At 35.1% G+C, this 21,163-nt stretch overlaps 7 protein-coding genes across 7 annotated transcripts; 3 read left to right on the top strand and 4 right to left on the bottom strand.

Moving 5' to 3' along the window:
• Positions 1 to 7,345: 7,345 nt before the first annotated feature.
• Positions 7,346 to 7,918, bottom strand: F4813DRAFT_384042 (uncharacterized protein; the record flags this gene model as incomplete). The annotated part of the gene is made up of 1 exon (XM_049246018.1): positions 7,346 to 7,918. The coding sequence occupies one exon, from the start codon at positions 7,916 to 7,918 to the stop codon at positions 7,346 to 7,348; it is 573 nt and encodes a 190-aa protein (XP_049094394.1).
• Positions 7,919 to 8,707: 789 nt separating this feature from the next.
• F4813DRAFT_378016 (glycosyltransferase family 32 protein) lies at positions 8,708 to 10,741 on the bottom strand. The gene has a single exon (XM_049245305.1). The coding sequence runs from the start codon at positions 10,414 to 10,416 to the stop codon at positions 9,280 to 9,282; it is 1,137 nt and encodes a 378-aa protein (XP_049094393.1). The 5' UTR covers positions 10,417 to 10,741; the 3' UTR covers positions 8,708 to 9,279.
• On the top strand, positions 10,522 to 12,862 carry F4813DRAFT_394710 (glycosyltransferase family 15 protein; the record flags this gene model as incomplete). Its single annotated transcript, XM_049247598.1, has 4 exons — positions 10,522 to 10,628; positions 11,460 to 11,960; positions 12,018 to 12,456; positions 12,539 to 12,862. The coding sequence occupies 4 exons, from the start codon at positions 10,522 to 10,524 to the stop codon at positions 12,860 to 12,862; spliced, it is 1,371 nt and encodes a 456-aa protein (XP_049094392.1).
• Positions 12,863 to 13,769: 907 nt separating this feature from the next.
• On the bottom strand, positions 13,770 to 14,605 carry F4813DRAFT_320486 (uncharacterized protein). Its single transcript, XM_049240987.1, has 2 exons — positions 14,048 to 14,605; positions 13,770 to 13,974 (listed from the first exon to the last, which is right to left on the bottom strand). Exons 1-2 carry the CDS (start codon positions 14,325 to 14,327, stop codon positions 13,904 to 13,906), a joined length of 351 nt encoding a protein of 116 aa, XP_049094391.1. The 5' UTR covers positions 14,328 to 14,605; the 3' UTR covers positions 13,770 to 13,903.
• On the top strand, positions 14,438 to 16,918 carry F4813DRAFT_378011 (HET-domain-containing protein). Its single transcript, XM_049245304.1, has one exon. The coding sequence runs from the start codon at positions 14,884 to 14,886 to the stop codon at positions 16,885 to 16,887; it is 2,004 nt and encodes a 667-aa protein (XP_049094390.1). The 5' UTR covers positions 14,438 to 14,883; the 3' UTR covers positions 16,888 to 16,918.
• A 48-nt stretch (positions 16,919 to 16,966) lies between these two features.
• Positions 16,967 to 19,239, bottom strand: F4813DRAFT_320241 (ferric reductase like transmembrane component-domain-containing protein). Its single transcript, XM_049240984.1, has one exon. It carries the CDS (start codon positions 19,022 to 19,024, stop codon positions 17,045 to 17,047), a length of 1,980 nt encoding a protein of 659 aa, XP_049094389.1. The 5' UTR covers positions 19,025 to 19,239; the 3' UTR covers positions 16,967 to 17,044.
• Positions 19,240 to 19,863: 624 nt separating this feature from the next.
• Positions 19,864 to 21,111, top strand: F4813DRAFT_320256 (copper transport protein ctr4). Its single transcript, XM_049240985.1, has 4 exons — positions 19,864 to 20,110; positions 20,172 to 20,202; positions 20,278 to 20,858; positions 21,001 to 21,111. The coding sequence occupies exons 1-3, from the start codon at positions 20,057 to 20,059 to the stop codon at positions 20,754 to 20,756; spliced, it is 564 nt and encodes a 187-aa protein (XP_049094388.1). The 5' UTR covers positions 19,864 to 20,056; the 3' UTR covers positions 20,757 to 20,858; positions 21,001 to 21,111.
• The last annotated feature ends 52 nt before the right edge of the window (positions 21,112 to 21,163 follow it).

The raw sequence follows: 21,163 nt of genomic DNA, 5'->3' as shown, positions 1-21,163 counted from the left end.
TTAAAATTAAATATAAAATATTAAAATATTTTACCCTTAACCTAATAATAATAATAAAATTTATTAATTTCTTTAAAGTTTTTAATATTTATTTTATATCTTACTTTATTAAATAAATTATAAAATTTATTAATAAATAAATAGTTAAAATATATATATAAACAATATAATTCTATTTTTATAAAATAAATAATATTATTAAATTAAAATTATAAATATTTCCATTTTTATATAACCTTAACTATTACGCCATTTTTATTAATTAATTAATTAATAACATTATTAAGGTACACTTTTAAATAGTTTATATCTTTAATAAAAAAAAATGGAATATTTATTTCTATTATATAAAAATTTACCTTATTAAATAAAATATTAATTATTATAATTTTCAATAATTTAATAAATAAATTATCTTTAAAATATATATTAATTTTATTAACGCAATTAATATCCAAATCATTATAATATTCTAAATTCTTATTAATAAAGGTTTAATATTAACCTTTATTTATAATTAATACTTATACTACTCCCATATTTAATATAATACTTTAAAATACATTTTTTATATATTAATTAAAAATAAATATAATATTAATATTAAATTTATTAATAAATTTTTTGGAAATTAATATTTATAAATTAAATTAATATTAAAAAGATTTATTTAAAAAATAAATTATAATCATATATTAACTTTTTAACTTTTTTTTTTTTTAATAAACTTTTTAAATTCTTCTATATTAAAATTTTTAATATTTTTATATCCGGCTAAAAAAATTATATAATTTTCTTTTACTTAATCTTTTTTAACTTTCTATTAAGCTTTAATTTTTTTGCGTTTTTTCTTTAAATATTTAATTAATTAACATTTTTCTTTTTTATATACCTAATAATAACATTTTTAATATTTTAATATTTTTTAACAAATATTATATTTATTACCTTTATTATTACAATAATATTTACAATTAATATAATATTAACCAATATTATATTTATTATTATTACTATTTTCACTATTAATATTTACCATAAACTAATATACCCTTTTGAAATTCTTAAATATTCCAATAAATACTCGAAACTTATTAATTAATTTTTTAAAATAATATAATAAAATAAATAATATATACTATAATTATAATACACTGTAATATATTTAATATACAACTATAATAAATTACTATTTTCTTTTAAAATCAAATCCAAAAATGCATTAACATAATAATAATTTATTAAACATAATTTATAATACCTTTATATTAAACTTACCCTTATTCTTTTCTTCAACCTTTATATTATAAAAAATAATAATTATTTAATCTTAATAATATTATATCTTATTTTATTCTATATTAAAATATCATTCCATAACCATATATATATCTACAAAATATTAATATTTAAATATATTATAAAAAAATAAATTACTACTCTTCCAATAAAAATAATAAAAAATACGGTATAAAATTATATTTATTAAATTCTTATTATATAATATACGTTTAAAAAAAATCAAAATTTATTTTTAAAAATATCATATACTTCCCTTATATAATTATTTTTATTATTCCAAACCTTTTTAAAATAGTTTATAATTATTAAAAGGCACATTTTATTAAAAACTTATATTAGAAAAATATTATAATAAATTTAAACTTATTAATTATTAATAAATATAAAAACTTAAGTAAGAAGGTTAAATACTTATAAAGGTAATAAAGCCATTTAGAAAAAAAAACCGTAACCTTTAATAAATTAATTTTCTCCGTTTAATCTAACGTTTAATAAAACCGTTAATATCATATATAAACCACTTAATAGCAGTTTAAAAAATCCAAATATATTTCCCGCAATTAAAAAAAGAAATTATACTTAATCAATTTTATATCTAAGGTTATATCTTAAATTATACCTTTATTATCCTATAAAAAATATAAATAACCCTTATTAAATTAATAAAAAAAAAAGAAAAAAATTAAATAATACTTAAATATTACCTTAATTACCTTATTAAAATTATATTAATTATTATAAATAATTTAATATATCTTATAATAATAAGTTAAAATTAAATATATAAAAAAGAAAAAAAAATATATATTAAAAATAATAATTAATTATAAAATTAAAAAATAAATTTTAATTATTAAATTAATAATAAAATGTTAAAAATTAATAATAATTAATTAAAAATAAAAAATAATACTTATTTTAATTATAAAATAAATAATATATATTATAAATTAAAAAAAAATAAAATTTAAAACATAATATTTTATATTAAAACTTACTTTATAAATATAATTGTATATATTGGTATTTATAAGTTAAAAATTACCTAATATTATTATATTAACACTTATAACTATATAAATATGTATATAATAAAATATATTAATTTCTTTTTTGGTTTTATAAATTAAAACTCTTTATACTAATACATTAAATTATTTTATTTTTATTACTTTTAATTTAATAATATTTTATATAAATAAATTATATAATAATATAAAATTAATAAATACCTTTATATAATTAACATTATATTTCTTTATATAAATATTTTTTTATATTAATATACTCCATAATACTAATTATAATTATTTTAATAATACCTTAAAATTATTTACTATAAATCTTTTAAATTATTTTTAATATTTAACTATTGTTTCTTTAATTAAATATATATATAATATTTTATTATTAATAATTTTAAAATCTACTAATATAAAAAATACTTATATTACTTTTTATTTAAACATAATTATTTAAAGATTAATTTTTTCCCATTATATTACTATATAATTAAATATTATATTAAATATAAATATCTAATTAAAAAAATAACTTAAAAACTTATACAACTTATCCATATTCTCTTACTCAACAAAATTATATATAATATAAATCTACACCTACGCTAAACTTTCTACTTATATTTCTTAAAACATAATAAAAAAAATTAATAATACAAATAATAATAACTTTATAAATAAAAAGTTTAAATTATAATAATTTGTTAAAAATATAAATAGATTATATAAAAAAATAAAATTATAACTTATTATAAATTATAAAAATAATATAAAAAAAAATATTAATATTATTTATATTATTATAATAAAAATCTTCAAATTAAAATAATAATAATTCTTTTAATTTTATTAATTTATATTATTATTATTTAATAATATTAATTAATATTAATAAATATATACATAAATAAAAATAATAATAATAATAATAAAATAATAATAAATAAATTAATAATATTAAAATTAATATATTAAAATATTTAAAAAGAAAAAAAATCTATTTAAGACTAATTAAATATAATATATTCTTATATTCTAATAATAATAAATACTTAACCCCTTTATCTAATAAAATTGGATATCTTATCTTTTCCTTCTTTATCGGCAATAAAAACACCTTATTATTAATAAGGTACCTTTATATCAGTATTACACAACCATCAAATTATAATTATAATTATTAAATATTTTAAATAATTTAATTTATTATTATTATTTAATTAAATCTTTTTAATATTAAGCTTAAAACTAATATTAATTTTTTATTTTTATAATTAAATTTAAACTTAAAATATTTTTTATTTAAAAAATTAATATTATTTTTTAATTATTTTATATTTATTCTTATTAAATTAAAATTATTTTAATTAATATTTTATAATTAATAAAAACTTATATATAAATATTTATATTTTTTTTAAAATATAAGCAATTATAACCTTTTTTGTTTTTTTTTTATAATTTAAATTAATTAAAATTAATTACCATATTTATAAAATATATTCTTAATTTATTAAATTAACCTTAAAATATTATATTATCTTTTAAAATAATTAAAAATTATAAAGAAAATTTTTTTAATAATTTAAGAATTTCCTTTACCTATTTTATAGTTATAAATTTTTTAATTTATTTAATTACTTAATTAATAACCTATTATATTTTAATTATCCTTAAAAAATCTAAGGTTATTACATTTTTTTTAATTTTTAAAATTTTATAAATATATCCGTTTTTATATAACGTTTATTATTAAAAAGATTATTTAATTGATTTTATCTTCCCAATATATACTTATTAAAAATAGCAATAATAATTTTTTTATAATTTTATAATAGTTAATAAATTAATAAGTTAAAAATATACCTTAATTTTATATAAAATATTAATTATTAAAATAAAATTATTATTAATATACTTTAAAATAATAAATATAATAATTTCTTTTTTAATTATTTTTTAAATATATTGTAATATTTAACTTATTATTAAAATATTAATTATTTCTTTTATTTAAATAATTATATATTATTTTAAAACCTTATTAAACTTTTTATTTAATATAATAATATTTAAAATTATAATATTAATATCTTTAATATTCTTAAAAAATACGCTACCGTTTTAACAAATAACTTTAACCTATTTAAATATATTTATTTTATTTTATTTAATTATCTTTAATATAAAAACTTTAATCTATTTAATAAAACTTAAAATAAATATATACTTTTCGAAATTTATTTATTCTTAAATATTAAACTATAAAACATTTTATTTTACTTTTAATATTTAATATAAATAATTATATTTAATGTTTAAAAAGATTATAAAAGTTAAAGAAATAATTTTAAATAAATTTTTGTTATATAAATTTATTATAATAATATAAAAATAAAATAACTATTTTAATAACTTTATAATAAAAAAAAATAAAATAAATATTTATACTTATTATTATATAATTATAATAAAACTTAAACGTAAACTAGATTTATAATTATTAAAAAATTATTAATATTATTTAAATATATATAATAACTTAAATATTATTAAAAAATCTATTTTTTTTTAATATAAGATATAAAAAGCATATTTTTTTTATAATTAATATTTATATAATAAAAGTAATTAACGTTTTAATTACTTATAACTAATATAGCGGTTACGTTACACCCATAGCTATAAAGCCCGTGCACCGTATAACATATAACATTATTAAATTATATAAACTTTATTTATTTAACTTTTATTTTTTATTTATTATAAATATTTAAATTATTAATTTAAGTGTTAATAATTATTTTAATAAAATAATAATAGTAAATTTATATATTAATATATAATTTTTAATTAATAATGTAATATTAATATTTTATTAACATAATTATAATAAGGTAAATAAAAAACGAAATTAACACTTTAAAATCATTTATTATTTATTTCGAAGTAATAAAAAGTTAACTTTTTAATATTTAACCATTAATTTATAAAATTATAATAATATTATTAACATAAAATAACTTATTTTATAAAAATATTAATATAATATTTTTTAACTATTATAAATATATAAAAAAGGTTATTACGTAAAAAGATAATAATAGTTTAAATTAAATTAAAAAAAGGGAAGATTTTTAAAAAAAAACCGTTTTATCGCGTTAAGTTAACGTTTAAACTTTTATCTTAAAAGGTATAATTACGTAATAACGTAAGAAAAAAAAGAAAAATTACCAATATTAAAATAACAATTATATAACCTTATTACATAATCAAGGTTATATTTATACATACCATTTATATATAATTTATATATTTATATAATAAATATCTTTTTCCATTTAAAAATACCTTTTTTTTACCTTAATATAATTAATTAAAATAAAATCATTATTTACATTCCCTTTTATATTATTACGTAATATATAATTAATTTAATAAAACTTTATTTTTATTTAATTAATAATAATAAAAATTAAAAAGTTAATAAATTAAATAATAATAAATTAAAAAAAATAAATTATAATATATTTGTTGGTAGGTATGTACGTAAATAGGAATAACAATAATAACGATAAAGCAATAGCAAGTAAATCAATGGTGTTGAGACTGGTGTATTAAGATGTTTAAGGAAGGAAGAATCTATTTGAGGCTAGCTAGGTATAGCATGTTCTTATATTCCAATAATAGTGGATACTCGACCCCTTTATTTAGTAAAGTCGGGTATCTTATCTCTTCCTCCCTTATCTACGATAAGGACACCTTATCATCAGTAAGGTGCCTTTATGTCAGTGTCACACGACCATCAATATTTAAATATAATATTTAAAAATAATAATAATAATAATAATAATATAAATTAAATAATTTTAAATCATAAATAATTTTAATTTTAATTATTTTTAATTAATTATTTTAATATTAAAATATATTATAATATTAAAGTTAAAATAAGTTATACGGTATATATAAATAAAAATAATTTTATTTTAAATTACTTTTATTAATCATTTTTAATTTACATTAATTTACGTTAATCCACGCGTATATACATATATGGTTATTTTTATATATATATATTATATTAATATACGAAAAGGTTATCTTATAAGTGTATTTAATTGATCCGGACCTTAAGTTTAATAAACCGGTTATAAAAGGTTTATGAGTGTTTTATTTAAACGCGACCTTTATTAAGCTTTTATTAAAAATATAAATGTTATTATGTTGTTAACTTGTATAAAACACAGTGTTAAAAGGTGAAAGACTTGTGAATCTTTAGTTAAAAAAGAGTAAAGTTAACAGGTAAATATAAACCATTTATTTGATCCAGTTAAATAATTAAACATATTTAACGTGATATATAAAAAAAGGTTAAAAAGTTGTTAAATTAATGTGTTATAACAGAAATATATTAAACTAGTGTGGTGTTACATTGTTAAAAACAAGGGTATTATTATATAATCTTAAGTTATAAGCCATATAAAAGTTTAATATTCGTTGTATTTTTTTAATTAAATAATAATAATTATTATTATTTAATTATGCATTTAATATAAATATATTTATTATTTTTTTATATTTATAACTTATAGCTTTATTTTACGTATTTATTTTATATATTTTATTTGATTAATAGATCTTTATAGTTTTTTTAAAGTATAGTGTTATTATTAGCTGTTTAAGGCTTTTTATAAAGATTTAAACATTGAAGTGATATGTCATATTCTGCAGGAGATACCAACTCCTGTTCAATATACATCCTTTACATTTATACTATCTATAAGTAAATGAACGAGCAAACACATGAACTAATTAAACCGAGCTAACAATTACTACAGTACAGTTTTGGCAAGGAAACTTAAGGTTAAGACATCGTCACTAGCGTAAGGTGGTCGAGTCGAGTTATAAAGTTGGACCAACTTGGAATGCCTTACCTTAGCATGCGGAATCTTCTTTATGGCTCGGAATTGTTCTCATACTTGATAATTATTACTCCAAGTGGATTCTGCAAATTTTGCTTACAATACTTGATCCATAACAACACAATTTGATTTTAGGTGCTTGTTAGGCGACAGAAGTTTTTCTTTTGTGCTTCCCCACTCACGGACAATTTCGTTAACCCTCTGGTCGACCAGATATCGTGCCATGGCTCTTGGGATGCCCTTTTCCAAAAGCTCTTCGTAGTTTTTATGACGATGTCTAATATGAGAATGTGCAGCGAGGCGAGCTCCCTCAGCGATATCCAACTTCTGCCTCCTTGCAACTCTTTCACTTCTCTTTTCCGTGGCTTGCTTGACAATTTCTCTTATGTTCTTGAGAGGTATCCGATAAAAATGCTTTTTAACAGATTTTCCGAACAACTTCTCCAGCCTAGCATCTTTATAGCGGATGGCTCGAGCTCGATTAGCTTTTGTCCTGTTGTAATTCTGCAGAACTTTGATGTGGGTAGTGGTTGACACTCTAATGTCGAGCCTTCCCCCGTTTCTATTGGCGATATAAACAGTTTGGCCCTCAAGATGTGCTTGATTCCAGCAATTCGCGGTGCTATAATTATTTCCTCGTGGAACGAATTGGTATAATACATGTGGCATTGGCGTTTTGGGAGTTGTCGGACAATCGAGGTTTGGCTCCATATTGGAATATAACTGATGACGCGTTGGAACAACAACCTAAAATAAATCAATGAGAACAGAGAGGGAATTCAATTTTGCTTGAAGCTCTCAATAGCTCTACGGGTGGTTTTATACTTGTAGGGAACGAAAATTTAGAAGTCGAGAAAATTGACTATAAAATTGGATGTTTACAAGTATATCAGTTACATTACTGATTAATTCTTCATGTGGAAAATGGCCATTCATTTATGGTTAGGTATCACATCGTCAACTTGGCATCGTTCCTCCTTAACTTGCACGAGTTTCCCTTTACGCCCTTCACTTTTTAGTTGGGATTCACAATGAGAATGATATGCTTAGGTAAGTACACACGCAACGAAAGGAATATCATGAGTTGGCAATGACAATGATGACGATGTCTATGCTCAAAGATACAGTATATGAGCTGTATAAGTGAGGAGACAGGCCCTTTATATATCTATATATATTCCACGCCAAGACACCATATAATATTGCACCTGAAAGTGGTCAAGGGACCACTCATGTGAACGGTTGATATTTTTTTTATTTTTACGTCTGAGGCGTTATGAACTTGGATGAGTTGGGGCGACCCGCCACCGTAGTACATAGTATATATTAATATGTACCTATATATAGAGTATCTACTTCGAGGGAGACAGCCGGAATATTGCTCGAAGGAATATTTAGGAGTCACTCGCGGTCTAGAAGATAATTATACGTATTATGTACCTAATATATGGTACCTGTGTAAATATTTGGCTAAGCACGAAGCTTGTCTAAGATAACATCATAACTCGGCTGTCGTATATCAGACTGTCTCGGTGCTGGGTGGGTGGGTAGTGTTGTCGTGCCGTATTACAATGTATACGATATAAGATGGCCTACATCGGAAGGTTATGTTAATAGATTGAGACTTCCAAAAAGCCCACCAAATGAGATGCTATTTTGTTGGAATGATTTCATTATCAAAATTATATCTGTTTCTTAAATTACTTAGCTAAAGGATAACCCCAAGTGGAACACGCCTCTAGAACTAGCTGGCCAAATGCTGTGGAGCTAGTGCCATCCAATGGCCGTGTAAGACAGAATAAAGGGCGAATTCCCTTATCCATCGCCCTTATCGGACCTAACAGATCTTATAGACCCATCATATATCGAGAAGCGACGGATGATAAAATACTATAGGGTTGCCGTTCAACCGTTCAGCTCTTTGGGATGCTTACCCATATACTAATACTAGGATTTTCAACTAAACATACTACACGTTATGCTAGCCAATTCCGTAATATGATGAGAATCTAGCCTATATAGAACTACTGCTAGTTCTGGTGGACTGCTAGATTATCCTGTAGAAAGTCTCTAACTAGGATGTTAAATCTCGTGTCGCGTGTTCTCACGACCTCGGGAGTTAACTTGCTGAGATGTCTCTCCCAGGCCATCTGACTCCATGCGTGGTAGGCGAGCTGATCCTCATAAAGACTGCCGCCGTTCCTGTCTATCTCCGCTGCCCACTTACGCGCTTCGTCCGAGCTGAGCTGCTTGTGCATGAATTCGATATGGTCCCACGTCCAAGTTGGCCAGAAGAAAGCGTTTGGTGCTAACGTGCAGACTTCGTCCGGATGTTCTAATTCCAACTCTTTAGGAAGGACAACGCTGTGGTAATTCCACTCCTTAGAAAGATCTGCACCGTTATACTCTCGAAGCCATCTCGCTACAAACGAGCTGTTCTTCCGAGCAACCATGATGGCGTTGCACAGACCCCCACGATTTCCGCCCTCGTGGCCCAGTATTATATCGCGTGGCGATTTTAAAAGAGTAGTAAAGGGTCGGAATCCGAAGGCGTCCATATCCATATAGATACCACCCTGCTCTTGGAGGAGCTTTAAACGGAGAATATCGGATATATGTGCGGCGTGCCAGGTCGCGTCGGGCGAGCTCTTCAGGGCCGTCATCTCTTCGGGTGAATGATAAACAAGGTCGATATCATCTTTTAAAAGACGTATCCATGGATTCGATAGAGGGGACGCATTGGGTTCGGGCGACGGTGGATCTGCAAGATACGTGTAATGAAGCGAGATCTTCTCTGCTTTCATGCCCACAATGGCACTCCGTATGGCAAGGTAGCAGAGAAAGTCGAAGGTACCTGCGCTAGGCTTGCTATAAGGGTTACTGAGACCGTATATGAAATGAACATGGTTGGGTATGGGATCTATGTGTTTATCACTATCGCTGGCTAATCGAGGGGTAAGGCCGCGTAAGCAGTCGAGCTCATTTTGCGTAGGCACGAAATCTTGTTGGACTTTCCATTGGTAGGCGAAAGGCAAAGTTTGACGCACGCGATCCCCGAATTGTCTTACGGATGGCCAAAAGGGAGGGCTAAGAAGCACCAAGACGAAGACGATGGGGAAGAGGTAGTAAACTCGGCGACGGCGTAGAAGTACCATAGGATGATACATGCTAGGAGTTGTGGGAGATATGCGGATATGTAAATAGGCTCAGGGCGGTTATCTCCCCCTTGCGAACAAAATTAGGAGCCCTGGAGAAGATTAAGACCCGAGAAGATGGACGGCGTCTTAATTACGGACTTTCTTGGCAACCCCCAGAGCCGGACAACCGGTTACATTGGTTGGCGCTGGCTGCCGTGTCCGGTAGTAATATCATTTATCGCGTAGGGGTAGTAGCGTTAACTTGATCTGTCCCATAGAAATGCGAAATGCGAAATGCCATTGGTGTAGATGCTATAAAGTGCTTAAGAAATAAAAAGTTGAGAATGCCACTGGCATAAAGGTCGGTTATGTACTTGAATATCTTGCGCTTCGTGGGATTTAAACTATGACCTAATTATTAGGTACCTCTCTTCTTAGTGCTATGTACTTCCGTTATACTTAATGCATTTGTGAGTTTAATAATTGAACATTATGTACAACGAGTACATGCATATATGTAATATATAAATGATTATATCTTTAACATGTATTAATTCTATGTAACTAGTTACTACTAACCTTTAGGTTATTATTATTTTATTAATAAACAAATTTTTTTTTTTACCAGAGCCTTCAAATGTCTTACTAAAATGCGGACTTGGGAAAGAAGCTGCATAGGTATGCAAAGCTACATGTACATGTATGCGTATCTATGTACATATGTTGTTGGAACCTGCACAAGTCCCAAAAATAGGGGTCTGCTACCTGTATAGGTACATAGGTGTAATGCACAAACGCTAAAATGCACTACGCTATGTACTTCGTACGCTTCTTACCTGGAAAAAAAAAAGGATCTTGACAAGTAGAACCCTTGACAACTTAAAAAGATCAACACATGGGAGACAATCGATAATCCCAACCAACAAATCAAAGCTAATGCAGATGGCCTCGGGAATGCCAACAAAAGATAGTGGCATTATCTTTTCAACCACATCACACATGAGCTAGCCCGTAAAGTTTAGCTAGCATCTCTCTACTATGTCGCTGTTTAATCGGCTACCACGCCTACGAAGGAGAGGAGGATGGTTACAGTCGCCTTTCCTTTGGGTCCTCGGCGCTGCGTGTATTCTCGAGATTACCATTCACGCCTCCCACTACCGCGTGCCCGTACCGCCTCGCGAGTTCGATACTCCCTTCTATGCCTCCTGCCAGGAGCCTCCGAGCACCCCCCCAGACTCACCTCGCGAGAATGCCGCCATCGTTATGCTGGCCCGCAATCAGGAAGCCGAGAAAGCTGCGAGATCCGTCCGCAGCATCGAGCAACGCTTTAACCGCTGGTTCCGATACCCGATCGTATTTCTTAACGACGAGCCCTGGAGCGACGAATTCAAACAAACTATTAACTCTTCTACGAGTGCCCCGACTTTCTTCGAAATTGTACCTAAGGAACAATGGACTTTTCCGTCGTGGATGGACCAGGACGCCGCCCGCGCGAGTATAAAGGACCAGGGTGAACGTGGTATTTTGTATGCGGGAAAGGAGACCTATCATCACATGTGCCGGTTCTTTTCTGGGTAGGCTAGCCGACTATACTTCTCATGTTTGGTCTTACTGAGGTGTCGGCGTTGCAGTAACTTCTATCAAGTCGAGGCGCTAAAGAAATATAAATGGTATTGGCGATTAGAACCAGACGTCGAGTTCTCATGCTCTATCACTTACGACCCCTTCGCCGAAATGGCTCGCCACAACAAAGTGTATGGTTTCACGATATCGCTCTGGGAGGAAAAGCGCACGTGTCCTAGTCTCTTTAGGGAAGTATCGGACTGGAAGGAACTGAAGGGTATCCCTAGCACCAACCTCTGGAAGGCGAGTGTTGATGCGTCTTGGGCCCCCTGGCCTTTCCGTAGCCTACTCAGCTGGTTTTCACACCGCGATAGCTCGGGTGACGGATGGAATCTTTGTCATTACTGGAGTAATTTTGAGATCGCAGACCTTGACTTCTTTCGTGGCTCTAAGTATCAGGACCTTTATAAGCACTTGGAGCACACCGGCGGCTTCTATTTCGAAAGGGTTCGTATACGTCGGACAGCAATGCCACAACACCAATTCATTCCCATTTTTATGTTTAAATTGCTAATCCAGTTTCTTATAGTGGGGTGATGCCGCAGTCCACTCACTCGCCGTGAACATGTTGGCAGAGCCGCATCAGGTTCACCATTTCGCCGATATTGGATACCGACACGATTGGTATTACCAATGCCCCGCAAACGCGCCCGGTGGTCAACTACTCGAGTCGCAAGCACTCAATGATGTCCAAAGCAAATGGGCCGAGGAAATCCCCGGTGGCGTGGGTTGCCGTTGTGACTGCGACGGCCGCCGGAATAGAAATCATGCCAGCTATTGCCTAAACAAGATGAAGGCGCCTAATACTGCTCACCGTCCCTGGTCTACATGGCTACTTAGCTTCATCTTTTAGAATGTATACCCTTTGCTAATGTTGGTAGATATTTATTATCGCATAGAGACAACCCGTGATGAAGAGCTGTCGCCTCTAGTTAGTCACTATTGTATTTGTGATTATAGCGAGATGGCATCTTTTGAAGATTTTTCAAAACTTGAAGTCATTATAGGCATAGTTTACCTCACAATAAGCATTACGGGGCGATAAACTAGCCTTTTACTAAGCAAAGCAGACAAAGATATTGGTTTAACTAAACCATATATCTCAGAAGTCTTATAGTTTGGGTCAGAGTTGAATTAGCAAGATATCATATACACGAGATAGACGAACGCGATCTACACCAAGGGTTGAGAGAAGACACTAACCACAACGATACTAAGGTGGAAGACTATATTAAGTTTATAATGTATCGTACAAAAAAAATAGCAAATCTTACGGCCTCCAGAGAGTGATGTGGATTGTATACTGATTTCCATTTAGTCATTTTTATATTCACCGATGGCATTACTATTGCTCTCATGCCACTAATGCAACTTGATTTCTTTCAAGTGAAGTAATCCAACCGTAAATATAGCTTGCTACCTCACGTGTCAGGGTATCGATCGATTGTAATAGTAGCACCAGGTCAAACAATCGGCTAGTATAGACCTGGTTGGACGCCTTTAGTACCCACATGCCAACCCTACCAAAGATACCATTTCTTCTACGTATGACCCAATGACCCGGCCGAAGCGTGCTTTCAAGTGCCGTCCTATAAAATTCTGTGTCCATGCAACCATCTGGTAGCATCTAAGTGTCGATATTGACACTAAATCTCTTTCCTCGAGTTGACTAAGATGTCGAGCCGCATACTAGGTTTGGTACAGTGAACGCGTAATGAATAACCCATCTCTTTTCGTCTGGCGGCAATTCAAACTCCCCATTTCCAATGGAGTGCTAGCCTGCCAGGTTCTTCTATCCGGGCCGGAAACACCTTTGCGAAGTGAAAATGGCGGAATATCGGTCGAGTCTAGGGTGTGTTATGCCGTAACTCGGGCGTAAAACGCCAACGTGCGCTCACGAGATATTCTCAGTATCGACAGCCATTTCCTCTTTGGAAATTCCGGTCGTCTCTTCCGCAGGTACATCTACATGTAATCCTCAATTAGCGACTGGATTATTTCTTCTTTTTCCGCCCCGTCTTGAAAACAGGCAACATACCTTTCATCTCAACCTCACCCTCGGTCTCCATCTTGCGCTTCATAGCATGGTTCATCTTCCGCTCGAGCTTGCGCCTCTTTTTCGAGCTGAGAGCTGCGTTTGGCCCACTCGTTGGCAATAGCCCGGGGCGTGCGCCGCGCTTCGTGTCCGCTTTGGCGACTCGGCCCTTCTTGTCCAGGGCGGCGGTGCTGATGCGCTTCTGGTTCTGCTTCCTCGCTTTGGCAGCGCGGGCTATGAGGCGGTTCTTCGAAGGCCCGTTAGGGTTCTTAACGGACGGCATTTCGTCTAACTGGGTGGTTTACAATGCTTTCTTGAAGATAGGCAATATATGCATGCTTTGGAGATGTGGATGGATGTGAAAAAAATGTTGGAGGGGTCAAGATTAAAAGTTTTGGTGGGGCCGATGTTGAACGATGCAAGGATCACCATACTCTCCGCATCACCCGTTAAGCCAATATTATGCACTATACGGTTATACCCACCAGGTACCGATCTTAGGTACCTAACTTACCCCCCTTTTCCCGGTCCTATTTACGGTCTTTACTCATACAATATATATAATGAAAGGGCTAGCGTATAATTGCGTGGATGGAGGAGACAAGACGTACCATAACTGTTGATTACCGGAGATAGAATGTCTAGTACACATGTAAATTAATACCCTTGACCAAACGAAATCGATGTGGCTGAAACTTTCCTGATCCTGCGTCAGCTTTACCATATCTAGCATGTCTTATGTTGAATCTATGCGGGTTATCTCATGATTATTTCCAGTTTAGTGTTACTCCCTATATCTGACTTTAAATATACAAGAGATGTAAACCGGATCTAACAAGATGAGCCCAGTTCCTATAAATATCACAGGGTCACTATGCGAGCTTTGCTATCAATTCATCGACAACCTCTTCTTCTTCGGCTTTACTAGACAGGTCGTTTATTCGGCGCGGTGGCTGCCAGTAGGTTCAGAATGGACACCAGAGAAGCCCTGGGGAGATGCCTTCCGTCACTGCGAGACGTTCGGAGACCTCACAAACAGTGCTAAGACGTGTGAGCTTTGTAGCATCCTCTACGTGGACCTTGCGCCTTTGGACGCAACTCTACATCAAGGCTGGTTGGGTTTATACCCGTTCTGGTCATCGGGTCGTATAGGGGACAACAAGCTGAAAGGCCATTTTCGCGCTGGTTTCCGCGACTCTCTGCAAAATATGCCCTGGGGAAGCAACAAGATTGGAAGTATCCCACTACACAGCTTTAGTATCTGCCGACGAGAGCATTTAAGAAAAGGAGAAGACGTACCTTGGTTAGATGCATATAGAAGGATCCCAGCCGTACCAACGACTCTAACCCCTTTGCATATCTCCCAGGTCGCGGCTGAGTGGCGGCAAGAGTGTACCGAAGTTCACCCAAACTGTGTTAAATCCAACTCGGATAATGCACTTCCAACAAGGGTTATCGACATAAGCGACAGCAATACAGGAAGAATCTATATATACGAGACAAAAGGCGAAAAGATGCCATATGCCACACTCAGCCACTGTTGGGGTGGTATAATCCCATCGGTTACCACAACGGTTAACTTGAAGGTAAGAACCAGTGGAATGGAGATCGACGAACTACCCCAGAACTTCAGGGACGCTATCGAGGTTACCGGAGCTCTCGGGTTTAGATACCTGTGGATAGACGCTCTGTGCATCATCCAAGACTCGAAGGCAGATTGGGATCAGGAAGCTGGGAGGATGTATTCCGTGTACGCGGGCGCCTCGATAGTGATATCCGTCCTCGATTCTGCGGGTAGCACCAAGGGCTTTCTTAAGCCAAACAGGGCACCGCTGTCACTAATAAGCGACGAATATGCCGTCCAGAAGGTGTATCCCGATATTAACGAATGCCTTACGGAATGCCCATTAAACGGTCGTGGTTGGTGCATGCAAGAAAGACTTCTGGCCAAACGTGTGCTGCACTTTGGAAACGAACAGATGTTCTGGGAGTGTCTCACTGATTTTAAGTGCGAGGACGGAAAGAATTACACCGGCGAGTCGGACGGGCACTTCGTAGCAAAGTTCATGAAGATCCGAAAACAGATTGGTGTATGCGCTGCCCAAGGTGTCGAGTTAGATTGGAAGGCATGGTATCAGTTGCTAGAAGAGTACACTACACGGAAGTTCACCATTTCTACTGACAAGCTACCTGCGGTTGTTGGAGCAGCGGCATTATTCAAGTCTACTAAGCCAAGTGCGACGTATATTGCCGGCTTATGGCAAGAAGATATCGCGCGTGGTCTCCTATGGTGCGCCCACTATTACCACGCGCCAGGCCGGAAGGTTTGGGGAATATCAACGACCGACGAGATATCCGAACTATCTAAACCGCCTACGAAACGCGCACCTAGCTGGAGCTGGGCTGCCCTCGACGGTGCACTCGACTTTTGGGCACTCCGGATAGGGGGATTTGTCGTTGAAGTCTTAGATGTGGCAATGGAAGCTGAGAAGGAGGCTGTATATGGCTACCCGGATGGAAGTATAAAACTCAGGGGTCGCCTTGCGCAGATGTTCTATCACCCCCCCGAAGATAGTAAACACGACGTCGGCGTCTTGACATTTGAGCCAACCGACTCTCCAAATTTTCATTTCGGGCCAATAAATAGCTGCGTCATGGATTTAGATCGCCAGTCACCGCAACCGTGCTGGGCGTTGGTAATGACAGAGTCACCTAACGACAAGTACTTGCTTGTCCTCCACATGCGAAAGGATGGAACTTACCGGAGGGTCGGAATGAGTGCTGTACATGGGCGAGAGGTTGGTCTAAAGAGGTTCAGAACACAAGAAATTCGTATCACTTAAAATTATTAAAATGAAAATACAAAATGAGTAACAGTCATTTGACAATGGGAAACTCGGCACGAGTCACAACTTGGTTACTCATGGACGGTAACACCAGTTGCTTTGAACATTATTATATATATATATTTTGTGGTTTCTTTTCAACTCAAGTACGCCTCTACCACTCGAGCCGATCATCGCACAGTAAGCTGATATCATATCGGCCATTTCCTTTCCAGACCTTCCCGCCCGAGTTGCATGACGCTACAATACTCCTTAAGTCGCTGATCATGCCTCCTGGTCCGCTTGCATATACGGCCGTGGAGCCCCTAACGGTGTTGTCCACAAATCCCCTAACTAACTTGTTTAGGTCCGGGTGTCTGTCAAATCCTTCCCCTCCGATTCTCTCGACGTTGAGGGACGACGCAGACTGAACACTCTTCACGGATGAAACCACAGACGAAGCCGAGCCGGACTCCTTCACGGCTATGTCGTCCTTCTCAAATATATCGTCGTTTATCGACGGGCTCCTGCTGCTTGCTTCCCTCGTTACATATATGTGAACTTCAATCTTACGCGCCTTGGCGGCTTTGCGAATGGTATCGAGTTCCTTCTCGACCCAACGGGTATCATCCTTCTTCCTTACTGCCCAGACCAGCTGGACTTTCCGGTCCTGCATTTCTGGTTGGTCTATTATTCCAAGCACGACCGGTAAGACGTAAGTAATTCCCGTCCCACCAGCCACGCAGAGCACATTGACATCCGGTGTCAATTCGTCGACTATCGACTCTCCATACGTTCCCGACAGTATTAAAGGAGTCGTTGCGCTGGGTGACGCGGCTAATTTCCTCGCGGCTAGTTCTGCGACCTTCTTTGTCTCTCCTTTCTTCGCTCTGAGAATGTACGAGTGCGAAACAAGCCCATCCCGTGCCTTTGGCAAGTTGAGCGGCGTAAACGGATGAGACTGCCATAAGCTACACTCTATGAAGCAAAGGTAAAAGTGTTGTCCAACTTTCCAGGTATCCTGAGGATGAATAAAATCCATACGCACGACATCACCGTGCTCTGCGTCGGGAAAGTGCGTCAAAGATGCGTGTGCCGCCCGGAATCCCATAGATCCGCCAGGTAAATATTGGTAATGAATAAGGGCCGAGCGCAAGAGTCTAACTCCACGGTCCAAGAACCAGAGAGCTAATCCCGGGATCAGGAAGCATTGCAAATTTGCCCAATGACCCCAGCAGGCCCCGATATATACCATCGCCAGGACGTAGTGCGCCTTGCGGAAGAACTCGTAGCCAGTGAAGCGAATACCCCAGGGAGTACTCAACGCAAAGAGGATTAACAGCAGGATTTGCGCGACAACTCCCCAGATGATATATAGCTGCTTAATCCATTCGATCGCGGTCGTCGGCTGCGGTTGATATAGTCGGACTTCGATTACAGTCCAGCCAATAGTATGCAGAGATCCTTGCACAACGATGATATAACCGAGCCAGCGATGAAGAAAGTTGAAGCTCTGGTACGGGACGCCAGTAAGAAGAGAGAGAATAGATTCCCTGCTCGACAACAAGATCGACAGCGGAGTGAGAGCATATGCAAAGACGCCAACTCGATCAGACCACGGGCCCAAGCTCGTTCTGGTGTTGTGAAGCCCGGGTTTATTCTTTATGGGTGTTACCCATGTCTGATACGTGATGCCGAGAAAGCTAAATAGTAGCAAATAACCGGCTAGGACAGTCAAGATCAAGACTTGAAGTCGCGTCGTTCGGCCAAAGACGAATCGGGCCGAGTCGGGTAGTAAGTAGCGACGGATTAACGCCGCGGCCGTCCTCCTCATTCGCGAGCGTCGACCAGCTATTCTTGCTACTCTTTCGCTATCGATGGCACCGGTGGGTATCTCGTCGGCGCGAGGGGATGGGAACATGCGTTTCCCGATAGTCCAAAGAAGGAGAATTCCAGCAATTATCGACCACATTATGCCGGAATAAACCATAGTCAAATCGTGGGATCCATACACCTGATCTAGGTAGGCGCAAGATCCCGGGTCGTTCGTACACGGAACGGCTCTGTCGACATAACCCCAGTGCTTCTCCAACGCGGCGGCCTCGCTGAGATTCTGAATATGGCGAGCTGCCAGCGGGTTCTCCATGGTGGCCATCTTCCTGCAAGTCGTCCCGACGACGGAAACTGGAAGGCGTTTGATCGTGTATGACGAGCGAGCGACTGGCGTAACCCCGGGAAGCGGGAAGGCTTTTTGTTTAATAGGGCTGCAGAATTTGCGAGAAGTCTGCAAGCATATCTCCTGTCGACGATTGTCTGATGATCTACGGTTACTTGCAGGAGCCAGCGGACGCGATGATAATATAATAAAGTGACCAAGCAGACGAGCAAGCCTAGCCGGTCGACCTAGTTAGCTAGGCAGGACACCGTCCAACCGTTGCACCCATTGCCGGGACAAGGTGGTGCCACCTTCAAGTTGCCTCCTCCGTCCAGAGGACAATTCCTCCCCAGGAGCTCCGTCATTCTCGGCGCGCTGGTAGAAACTTGCTCAAAGATACTACCCCCCGAAGGTTTGAAACGTACACCGTTCAGGCCGTTAGGCCCGTGAAGGGAAAGCTTGAGAAGAATTGAGCACGTTTTTCAGGGGTCGTATATGGCTTGGCGTACAAGGATGTTTTACTTAAGACCACCAATAATAGACTAGACTCTTGGACGTTCAAGGCGTCGAGCCGTTGAAAACGAAGCGCTAATGGGCCAAACAGTCGGATTCGTATCCACTTTGCCTGCGTCCTAGATACGATCATCTGCCTTTCCGCTGAAAACCCGCTATCTGACGCTTTTATCTAGGTTAAAAGATTGTTAAAGAGGGACTTTACGTTGTAGGCGCGGTCGCCGCGCCCGATTCTTTCTCATCCTCGGACCATCGACCTTCCCAAAAGGCTGAATCCTGCTCTTATACTCTCATCTTATAAGATATCGTCATTTTTCTATGTTGAGCGGGTCGTAAAGTCTTGGAAAGTCGATAGCATAATAAAGGCGACAGTGTTCCTACATCCTAAAGCTTCAGCGTTCACAGACCAAAATTACTCGTCCCGGATCCAACTGTAGGCTGATCTCGCGTCATCCTCCGAGCTCACCCAAGGGGAAGGTTGCTACTAATTTTGCCGGCGCATCTAAATTAACCGCCAACATGGATCACAGTCATATGGATATGGAGAGCAGCAACGCTACGTGCACGCATGCGGTACGTGTGACTAATTCATACTGAAATAGAGCCGACTGGACGATGACTGACCGAGGAATAGATGGCATGGAACTGGAATACTATTGGCACTTGTAAGACTTCCTCATTATATCCAAGACATATTCAAGAGGCTTGGTGTGGGTAGGCGGGTTATTAACAGATTCTAGGCCTCCTTTCTGAATCGTGGCGCATCGAAAACGAGGGGACTTTTGCAGCCTCGTGTATCGGCGTTTTTATTCTTGTCATATGCCTAGAGTTCCTCCGCAGGATAGGAAAGGAGTATGACAGCTTTATACTACGGCAGTTCCAGCAGCATTTAGCGGCGGAAGCCCGCGCATCCAAAGGAGAAGACTCATGCTGTTCCGAGGTGCCGGCCCCGGGGCCGCAAGTCGTGACGTTTAGGGCAACGCCCGTGCAGCAGCTCATCCGCTCTATTATACACGCATTTGCGTTCGGTGCCGCATACATACTCATGCTAATAGCCATGTCATATAACGGCTACATCATAATAAGCATCATTATCGGCGCTGGTGTTGGAAAGTTCCTATGCGATTGGATGATCGCCAAGGTCGTGATCGGAAATGAGTCCCAATCAGACAAAGGGGCGAACAGCGGCCTGGAAGAGCCGTCTGTGTGCTGTGGTTAATGTCATATTTACGTTTAGATACCCCTCGCGTAGTTTTTGGTTCAGGTCTACTCAAACAACAAATGCCTAATCTCATCACCATGATTTAAGGCTGATCTACAAGTACGTTTTCGATACCCAATCCACTGCGAGATTGACCACCAGAAGAAAAGGTTCAAGCCGAAGTCGCAGCATAGAAATATTATCGACCTACTATCACACGCAGAGAAAGTGCTACGGCTCATCGTCTTACAGTTATATTTAGTTCAAGTAGATGATCGAATGTTGAGGTGACCTCATATCTTGGTTACTTCGGAGACGTTACTAGATGCGATCTGTTATTGGGATTAGATAAGGCTTAGATACCTATTACCCTAACCTTCGGGGTCGCGCTTGTTTTTGTAACATGAGAAACATCGCTAGTCGCG

This window comes from Daldinia decipiens, assembly GCF_022478715.1.
Source record: "Daldinia decipiens strain CBS 113046 unplaced genomic scaffold F4813scaffold_72, whole genome shotgun sequence".
Lineage (NCBI taxonomy): Eukaryota > Fungi > Ascomycota > Sordariomycetes > Xylariales > Hypoxylaceae > Daldinia > Daldinia decipiens.
The sequence above is the reverse complement of the archived record's forward strand: the minus strand, read 5'-3'. Positions and strand labels throughout refer to the sequence as shown.